Source organism: Rosa chinensis, chromosome 5, assembly GCF_002994745.2.
Source record: "Rosa chinensis cultivar Old Blush chromosome 5, RchiOBHm-V2, whole genome shotgun sequence".
In the NCBI taxonomy this organism is placed as follows: domain Eukaryota; kingdom Viridiplantae; phylum Streptophyta; class Magnoliopsida; order Rosales; family Rosaceae; genus Rosa; species Rosa chinensis.
Window position 1 is genome coordinate 59,270,957 of NC_037092.1, and position 9,703 is coordinate 59,280,659.

At 37.4% G+C, this 9,703-nt stretch overlaps 2 protein-coding genes across 3 annotated transcripts; both read left to right on the forward strand.

Annotated features, from left to right (window-relative positions):
- The first annotated feature begins 1,685 nt into the window (after nucleotides 1-1,685).
- On the forward strand, nucleotides 1,686-6,682 carry LOC112201901 (threonine dehydratase biosynthetic, chloroplastic). The gene is made up of 9 exons (XM_024342825.2): nucleotides 1,686-2,263; nucleotides 3,778-3,957; nucleotides 4,083-4,352; nucleotides 4,643-4,849; nucleotides 4,976-5,224; nucleotides 5,307-5,380; nucleotides 5,516-5,633; nucleotides 5,972-6,106; nucleotides 6,223-6,682. The coding sequence occupies exons 1-9, from the start codon at nucleotides 1,757-1,759 to the stop codon at nucleotides 6,361-6,363; spliced, it is 1,881 nt and encodes a 626-aa protein (XP_024198593.1). The 5' UTR covers nucleotides 1,686-1,756; the 3' UTR covers nucleotides 6,364-6,682.
- LOC112201903 (GDSL esterase/lipase At5g22810) lies at nucleotides 6,653-9,423 on the forward strand. Of its 2 annotated transcripts, XM_040505402.1 has the most exons (5): nucleotides 6,653-6,753; nucleotides 7,740-7,908; nucleotides 8,042-8,172; nucleotides 8,266-8,499; nucleotides 8,791-9,423. In XM_040505402.1, exons 2-5 carry the CDS (start codon nucleotides 7,755-7,757, stop codon nucleotides 9,238-9,240), a joined length of 969 nt encoding a protein of 322 aa, XP_040361336.1. In that variant the 5' UTR covers nucleotides 6,653-6,753; nucleotides 7,740-7,754; the 3' UTR covers nucleotides 9,241-9,423. The 2 variants fall into 2 exon arrangements, with proteins under 2 accessions (XP_040361336.1, XP_024198594.1); XM_024342826.2 differs by lacking the exon at nucleotides 6,653-6,753 and having other exon boundaries at nucleotides 7,226-7,908.
- The last annotated feature ends 280 nt before the right edge of the window (nucleotides 9,424-9,703 follow it).

A 9,703-nucleotide genomic window follows, 5' to 3' on the forward strand; every position in this document is an offset into this window, starting at 1 on the left:
TTTGGGTCTGGGCGGCTTATTTAAATATTTTACTCCGAGGGCTAGAAAAGTCTGAGGATTGAGGTCATTTTGTGACTTGAGGCAAGAAAATTTAGTAATTATGCTTTTGGCCGGGTTAATGGTTACGATTCAGTTAGAGCTCTAGTCTGTCTTCCAGGATATCTCATGGGATAACAGTGCGAGGTTGCTTTCAACTTATGAGTACGTTATTTGAAAGGAATCAAAGTTTGAATTGTTTTCCTTTGCTATGTTTTTGGAAGGAATGAAAGCGTGAGTTGTTTCCATTATTACGTTATTTGAAAGGAATCAAAGTGTGATCAGTTGTTTTCCTTTGCTAAATTTTTGAAAGGAATCAAAGTGTGAATTGCTTTCCTTTATTACATTATTTGAAAGGATTCAAAGAGTGAGTTGTTTTCCTTAAGTTGAATGGGTGGATTTCTCACGATTTGTGTGAGTTGCTTCCTCATGTTGAATGGGTGGATTTCTCGCGATGTGTGTGAGTTGCTTCCTTGAGTTGAAAGGGTGGTTTCATGTTTTTAGCGTGAGTTGCTTGGGAGTGATTTTAATGTAGTCTCTTGAACTAAACGATATGCAACAACTTGTTGATTTGGATTGCATGATGTTGTAATTCGCCATTGAGCGTTAAAATGATTTCAAATATTACTTGAAGTGGTTTTGTTCTGAACTATGATTGTGAAATTGAATGCTAAATTGAATTCTGAGCATATAGCTTCCAGTCATGAGTTGACTTACTTATGCATGCTATTGAAGATGAGAAATTGATAGTTGATGTTGTGACATATGCTTATTGATTGTTTAGGTTGAGATGACTTATGCATGCGTTTCTGTTTTGGTTTGAGTTTTTTTTTTTTTTTCAAAAGATGATCAAAAAATTTTACTCCTACCCCCATGGTGACTCGAACCCATGACCTCGATCTTAGGTAGTGGGTGCTCTAACCATTGAGCTAACACCACTTCATTTTGGTTGTTTGAGTTTACTCATACAAGCTTACCGGGTTTGTTGTTGCAACCGGTGCACTATTCAATGGTGTATGGGTTTATCCTGTATGTTAGGGTGAGCGTGGTTGAAGCAATAGAGCTGTTGTTGCAGTGGTAGGTTTAACAACCTAACTATATTGAGCACTTGTTAGTCTTCTGCCATGTAATGAGTGTAGTGTGTGCGTTTACTTATTGAATTGATGTTTCAGTTTAACTTGCAAACTTTGTATAATATAATATGTGACTCTAAAGAACGAGTCTGTATTTATATTGTGGGTTCAGGACATCGTTGGTTGCCTTTGTTTAAAGAAAATTGTTTACATGTATTTAGTGTTGATGTCCGAACCATCATGCTCGGAGCATTTGTATTTAATTTAATTGTATTATTATTTAGGATTGAAATCGGGGCGTGACAGTTGTCCTCCCAAAAATTAATAAAAGAAATTTATGAGTAATTTATTTGGGAATTAGTTTGTAAGCAAATACAAGAGTAGAAAGCTCTGTACCAAAAAATATACATCGAAAGCTCAAACATCATATATATACGTATACGAAATACTATTATATATGTATAAGTCTTTCTTTTTCCTATAATATTCTCTTACACGCTTCCATGGTCTTAACCCGCGTGGGTAGCTCTGCTCATTCAATAATTCCTATATATTAAACTTCCAACTCCTAATTCCCAAATTGCAGTAACGAGTACTCTCTCTTTTATAATTTATAGCTTCTCTCTCTTTCTTTCTAATTAATATCAATGGAGACTCTATGCTTTACTCCTACATCTTCACCACAACATCTCAAAAGCCACCACACTTCATCATCAACCTCAGTCCCATCCCTCATCAGACCACTAGTTTTCAAAGACTATAACAATCCAAAGAAGAATATTAACCTCAGAAACCAACAATATTGCAAAGCTATATTAACAAACCCAGCTGAAGTGACCTCCTTCAAACCTTCCCCGCTGCCCAGTCCCTTCGAAACGACGCCGCTGCACGAACCCTCACAAGATAACTCCCATGAGTTAAGGAAGGTCCTCCCGGAGACATTGGAGTACGAGAGCGGCTTTCTCGGTTCCGTGCCGAAAAAGTTCGCCGGAGATGATGGTAACGGAATTCCCCAGACCATGATGAGCTACTTGACGAGGATTTTGACGTCTAAGGTTTATGATGTGGCCATTGAATCACCACTGGACTACGCTTCAAAGCTCTCCAACAAGCTCGGCGTTCATCTTTGGCTCAAGAGAGAGGATCTACAACCCGTAAGCTCTCTAGCTGTTGATTTTGCATTTCTTTCCCTTCTTCATTTCCAGCTTTCTTTTTCGACGGTTCATCATGATCATTCTGGTTCTGTCCTGAAGTAAGTACGTAGAAACGACATTAAATTGTTGGGTCCTCTGTACCTCCTGAATCATCAGTACTAGCTTCACGTGAACGCGTTCGGTATATGTTATAACCAAAGTCACCGGAAACGCTGCTCCTACCGGCGAACCGCGTTCCGGATCGGACGAACCCAATCGCGGGGCGTTCGCGATCCGGATCGCCAAACAGAGCGAACTCGCGCCTTGGCGTCTTCGGCGGCTTTGAGGCTCCGAGCAGGGAGGACTAGTTTGGCTAGTTGGAGGTTTAAAAAAAAAAAACTAAATAAAAAGACCAATCAGAAATAACTTCAAGTCATATGGGCATTGTAATCACCCCGGACCACTACGTGTACTATGGTCTGGGTCCTCTGGGACCATGTTATAATTTCCCAAGACTCTAGAAAATTAAAAAACTTTAGTAATTAATTAAATTATCAGGGCAATTATGACAATTAAAAAATTTTATTAAGAAAAATAGATTAAAAATGATCTCACAACATATTTTTCTGCCCCTCATCTTCTCTTACAATAACTGTTTTCTTCCACTACAATTTCTTTTTTATTTTCTTCCAACAAAAAAAAAATTATTTTACACATTTTTGCACATGCAAAGCATGTGGAGGAAGACTAATTTATTTATAAAAATTGGAGGAGTTGCGGCTAAAAACAAAGAGATAGGAGAATCCTGGATTATCAATAGTACATCAATATATCAGATTTGATACAAGATTTGTCTGGTCGTGAGCAAATGCATATAAAGCTATTAATGTTTCAAGTGGTCCAAGGACAAATACCAATGAAAGAAGAGTTTTTGGATTTTTGTCTACCAAAAATAGGCACGAAGAATATGTTTAATTTTTAAATAAAATGTTTGGTACATGTCGGTTTAACCTCTTTAATTGGTTTATTTGGATGGAATCTGCCATTTTCTTGTGGACCTTTGTCATAGGGGTCAACTTAGTTTACGTTATTTTCGTTTTCTTCACTAAGTTTTCATTCGGTGTTGCTAATTAAGCTTTGTTTTTAGGTTGCTTTGTTTTATGTGGACGAGTTTTGTTTAACCCCCCCCCGTACGTATTGCTAATTAAGGGAGAAAACCTGCTGCAGTGAAAGAAAAAAAATTGTAAATAAAATGTCTTGCTAAATGAAATTATTATATTAATGTCTTTCAATTTCATGTTTCAATGACATTGGTTTTTGAAGTCGATCTAACCGAGAGTGAGGCCTCCTGTTTATCTAATTATAAATAAGTTCCGAGTGTGTAGAGAGACATAATCGATTAAAACTCGGTCAAACATAATATCAAAACTCCATTTGGTCGGTGTTTGAAGAAATTCCGACATTCTTTTTTTATTTTTCCTTCAAAATTGAACTCTTGTTAGTGTGGATCTTAATTACAGACTTGATGCATGCAGGTTTTCTCCTTTAAACTGCGAGGAGCTTATAATATGATGGCAAAGCTTTCAAGTGAACAACTGGACAGAGGTGTCATTTGCTCATCAGCAGGGAATCATGCTCAAGGAGTTGCACTATCTGCACGAAAACTAGGGTGCACTGCCGTCATTGTCATGCCTATTACAACTCCGGAAATCAAAGTGCGACAACTTTTCTCTCTTTCATAATCACAAGAACTTATCCCTACAAATTAATTTGGTTATCTTGGTTATATTTTTAGAATTGATCTTTTAATCTCATTATTTGGTTCCATGCATTTGTTCAGTGGAAAACAGTGGAGAGTTTAGGTGCAACAGTTGTGCTTGTGGGAGAGTCCTATGATGAAGCTCAATCTTACGCACTACAAAGGGCCAAAGATGAAGGCCTCATATTTGTACATCCTTTTGATCACCCAGATGTGATAGCAGGTCAGGGAACTGTAGGAATGGAGATACTACGCCAAATTCAAGGCCCATTGCACGCAATCTTTGTGCCTGTTGGTGGTGGTGGACTAATTGCCGGCATTGCTTCCTATGTCAAGAGTATTCGGCCAGAGGTAAGCATGTCCTATATATCTTGAAGTCTTTGGAAATTGTATCGCATTTGGTGGTATCACTGGCATGTCTATTTGAGCAATGCATGAGTTCTTAGAAGACATTGTAGTTGAACTATATATCTTGGAAGTCTTTGGAAATTGTATTGCATTTGGTGGCATCACTGGCATGTCTATTCGAGCAATGAGTTCTTAGAAGACATTGTAGTTGACAAGCTCACTCTTTGATTTGTTCAGAACTTCAGATTGCTATGATGACTACAACAGTAGGTAATTTTCTTGATTCTGTGCAGGTTAAGATCATTGGTGTAGAGTTATCCGATGCAAATGCAATGGCACTGTCATTACATCACGGTGAGAGAGTTGTGCTTGAGCGAGTTGGAGGATTTGCAGATGGCATGGCAGTCAAAAAAGTTGGGGAAGAAACTTTTCGATTGTGCCGGGAACTAATGGATGGAGTTGTTCTTGTTAATCGTGATGCCATTTGTGCATCCATAAAAGTGAGTATCTGAGTTTGAAAGCCACACACACACACACATTATATAATATTTCAAATTCCAAACCTTTTCAAGTGTCAATTCACCTTTCTTTTAGGCTTAGTTTAAGTGGGGTTTCTTGTATTGCAGGACATGTTTGAGCAAAAACGGAGCATACTTGAACCGGCAGGGGCAGCAGCCATTGCTGGAGCTGAAGCATATTGCAAATATTATGGACTGAAGGGTGAAAATGTTGTGGCAATAACCAGTGGAGCAAATATGAATTTTGATAGACTGAGGTTGGTATCGCAACTAGCTGATGTTGGTCGGAGACGTGAAGGTTTCCTTGCAACATTTGTTCCAGAAAAGTGTGGAAGCTTCAAACTTGTTTGTGAATTGGTAAGTCAAAAACATTGCTATATGTTTTATAACACTTCTTGTTCCATCTATTTTAAGCTTGTTGTCCACACTTGCCTAACAGGTGGGTCCAATGAATATCATCGAGATTAGCTACAGATTTGATGATAAAAAACAAGAAGGTCTTATCCTGTACAGGCAAGAAAATCCTTAATGTCGTCACTTCCTCTCAATCCCACTCAATACTATGAGAAATTATATACTTTTTTCTTAGTTATTGAACTTGATATATAGTACAGTTGTATTCATCGATTCCTTTTGGTCATGTTGCAGTGTTTCCTTTCACACAATTTCAGAGTTGGAAGGGATGTTGGACCGTATGAAGTTGGCTCAGCTTCAAACAATTAACCTCACAGATAAAGAACTAATCAAAGATCACATGGAATTTTTGGTAATCCTAAAAAATTTCATCCCTTTTTTTTTTTAAGAAATTAGAAAAATTCATTGTCTTCTGTTACATAAATCTTCACTTCTTAATGCACAAATGTAGTTTTGCAGCTCATACTTGCGAAGTCCTAAATCTTTTGTTGCTTCATGATCCTCTGTCATGTTTTTCATCTCTTTATCTTCCATTATATATGTAACCATGTATTGATGATCTATTGCAAAATATAACTTGGACTAATGAAACGAGCAACCCATTTTTCATTCGCTTGTTTGTTGAAATTTGCTTCAAGTCGATGATATTCATTTTTTTTTTCTTTTTCGGGTATTTGCTTGATCGAGCAGGTGGGAGGTCGATCAAATGTCGAAAACGAGATTCTTTGCCGCCTTTTCTTTCCAGAGAGACCAGGCGCTCTGATGAAGTTCTTAAATGCTTTCAGTCCCCTTTGGAACATTACCTTGTTCCATTACAGTGGACAGGTTTGCACATTACAACGTTTTAACTTTTACTCGTTTAAGCCTATTAAGATCAACTTAATCTTTCTTATTTTGTTTTATTTTTTTTAATTTTATTATTATTATTATTATTTAACTAGGGTGAAACTGGTGCAAATGCTTTGGTGGGTTTCCAAGTCGCAAGCTCTGAGATTGACAAGTTCAAGGGTTTGGCCGATACTTTAGGATATGATTATGCATTTGAGACGACCAATGAAACCTTGCAACTGCTATTGCATTAGTTAGATGCTAGATACTGTTATTAGGCAATTTATTGCCCAGCTAACGGAACCAATAAGCAAAACGGACATTGTCACTATATTAAACTTGCATAGGAGCTCCATATGGGGATCGTACATTCTGCATATATATTCCAGAGAAAGTATTGAGATTTGTAATGCAAATCTTGTTTAATGTATATAATTTGGATGTAAGTCAATGTAACACAAACTTACTCTTCTGGCTGTATCTTTTCCTGTTAGAATCATCGATCTATCATCGATCGTTTCTCAGCACATCAGCTATTGTTTCATTGACTTCTTTTCGGAGGTCTTCAGCCAACTTTCATGTTGTCTACTTCCAGTTTAAGCTTGATCGACAATTGTTTGCTACTTTGCATTTATCTGATGTAGGTATGCTGATATTTCAGAATGGATTTCTCTGCATGATTCAAAGTTTCCTTTTGATTTGTGAGTGTGCCCCTTGGAGGATTAGATTATATATGTTTATTGCCTTGGAGGATTAGATTATATATGTTTATTGTAAATAATTTCACTGCTGCACATTTACAATAACGCCATGTTAGTAGCGGTGATGCGGTTTTGCTCCTTTCTAGCCAAGGTTCAAATCTCCTTGGTTGCTTGCGTGCTGATTAATTTTTTTTAAAGCCAATAAAAGTATTAGGAGGAAGCAAAAAGCCTGTATTCCTGTAAAATTTTCTGCTAGACCACCAAAACTTCATGTATAGGATCAGAAAAGTTGGAGAACCGTGAATTTATAACAAGAACCGACAACTGGGAATTCTAACAATAATATTGGAGTTTGACAATGATTGGAGAACTGCTACCATATTTATATATACAACTTAAACAAAATAAAAAAGAACAAAGGGCTCAGAACCCGTAAAAAACAAACAGCAAATAAAGAGCTTAGAACCTTAATTCCAGCTATGTATAATTGTGCATACAGGTCTGCATTCGATCGACTGCCAATCTTGATTCTTGAATGATTGATGAATTTTCCACCTTTTCTGCAATAGAAGCTATGACAGCTCAAACAGTACTTCATTAAGACACTCCATGAACCACCACCTATTATTTTATGCAAGTACTTATAACTGGGCATAAATCTTGGAGAAAAAAGACAGTACTTCTACCACTTTTGTCCTTTTTTCCCCTTTCCCTTTTCTTCTTTTGCAAACTGTACATCACTTGATTACTCCGCAAGGCTCTTCATATATTTCTTTACTTCAGTGCCTCCCTTTCTCATCAGTAACCAAGTCTAACTTTTGAAACAAACAAGAATTAAAAGAGTCAAAACTATGGGTTCTTTGTGTTCTTTGTTACCTTGCTTTCTTCTTCTTCTAATTTCAGTGCTCTATGATGTGGGTGATGGGCAGCCTTTGGTTCCTGCAATGTTCATATTTGGAGACTCAGTTGTGGATGTGGGTAATAACAACAACCTCTTCTCCTTAATCAAATCCAACTTCCCCCCTTATGGAAGAGACTTTGTCAATCACAATCCCACCGGCAGGTTCTGCAATGGAAAGCTTGCTTCAGACTTCACTGGTACCTATACATAGCTAAATATCAGTAGAATTGAAAACCTTGAACTTGCTGTGTAACCAATTAACTAAGTCATCTTATATATGTTAGTGCTTTCTCTAACTGTACGTTTGCGTGCTTTTCCTTAATTAAACAGCTGAAAACCTTGGCTTTGCTTCTCACCAACCAGCTTATCTCAGCGGAGAAGCCACAGGAAAAAGCCTCTTGATTGGTGCCAACTTTGCTTCAGCTGGCTCTGGCTATTATGACGCTACAGCAAAGTTATTTGTAAACTCCTGCTTCCTACTTAACGCTCTTGATCTCTTACATTCACTCAAAAGCACATAGATGTAAATACTTATATGTACGGTGGTATTGCAGAATGCAATTTCACTGAGCCAGCAGGTGGAGTACTACAAGGAATATCAAAATAAGGTGGTGGGAATTGGAGGAAAAGTGAATGCTACATTAATTATATCGGGTGCAATATACCTGGTTAGTGCTGGGAGCAGTGATTTTGTTCAGAACTACTACATCAATCCTCTTCTTAACAAGGTCTATACGACAGACCAGTTCTCTAACATTCTCATGCAGTCCTATGAAAACTTCATACAGGCAAGTCCTTATCGTGTCTCGAACATATAAATGTATGTACGTGCGTGGATCAATCACGACTCTTTTCCGAGTTCCTAAGTATTATATGCCCAAATTGATATATATACTATACAATTTAGTACGTATGCCATATATAAAAAGTTCTATGATGATGTCTCGTATAAATAAACATGCTCAAGTTTTACATAATTTGCGCAAATTAACTTGGCATTGTTTACCAAAGAAGTGTACATGATAAAACGAACCAACATTTTGCTAAGAAAACTATTGATTACTTTTATTATATTACAGAATCTATATGCCTTGGGAGCACGCAGAATCGGAGTGACCACCCTGCCACCACTTGGATGTCTGCCGGCGGCCATCACAATATTTGGATTAGGCGGCAACAAGTGCGTGGCTAAGCTTAATGGCGATGCAGTCTCATTTAACAATAAGCTAAATGCCACATCTCAATACTTGCAAACTAAGCTGCCCGGACTCAAGTTGGTCGTCTTTGACATCTACCAGCCTCTCTACAGCCTTGTCATGAAGCCTTCAGAGAATGGGTTCTCAGAGGCGAGGAGGGCTTGTTGTGGATCAGGGTTGCTGGAAACATCAATACTATGCAATGCCAAGTCCACCGGCACATGCGCCAATGCGTCAGAGTATGTGTTCTGGGATGGGTTTCACCCTTCGGAGGCCGCAAACAAAATTTTAGCAGATGATTTGCTGAGTAGTGGCATCTCTCTCATCTTCTAAACCAAACACTAAATTTAGAATAAATTATGGGCCCCTAAATTATTTGGTGTTTGCCTTTTGTCTTGCTGATGTTGGTGTTGGTGTGCTTTCTTTTATTTTATTTTTTATCTGTCTTATTGTTGATGTTGGTGTTGGTATGCGTGAATGTGTGAGAGTATTATAAAATTATTTTTTGATTGAATATTATAAAACTATTTTGAGTTCATAATCTTTATGCAAGTACTAAAAAATTATTTGATCTCATTCAGACTTGAGAGTAAAATAGGAAACATTCCCAAATTAGTTTGATCAGCCATAACTAATGAACCTGCAATTGGGGCAGACAATTTTGAAACCACCTGATAGCCTAACATAAGTCGAAATTCGGTTGAATCCGCATGATTAAAATGGATTATCTTCATGTAAAGTCATTTAAGACTCATTTAATTAACAAGTGTATCATTTACATGTCAACTTACAAACA

Bases quoted from the DNA above. Each gene is read 5' to 3' on its own strand.
- LOC112201901 (XM_024342825.2), top strand. From the start codon at position 1,757: ATGGAGACTCTATGCTTTACTCCTACATCTTCACCACAACATCTCAAA. The intron at 3,958-4,082 runs GTGCGACAACTT...GCATTTGTTCAG, and splicing joins TTACAACTCCGGAAATCAAA to TGGAAAACAGTGGAGAGTTT. The intron at 6,107-6,222 runs GTTTGCACATTA...TTATTTAACTAG, and splicing joins TGTTCCATTACAGTGGACAG to GGTGAAACTGGTGCAAATGC.
- LOC112201903 (XM_024342826.2), top strand. From the start codon at position 7,662: ATGGGTTCTTTGTGTTCTTTGTTACCTTGCTTTCTTCTTCTTCTAATT. The intron at 8,173-8,265 runs GTAAACTCCTGC...GTGGTATTGCAG, and splicing joins ACGCTACAGCAAAGTTATTT to AATGCAATTTCACTGAGCCA. The intron at 8,500-8,790 runs GCAAGTCCTTAT...ATTATATTACAG, and splicing joins CCTATGAAAACTTCATACAG to AATCTATATGCCTTGGGAGC.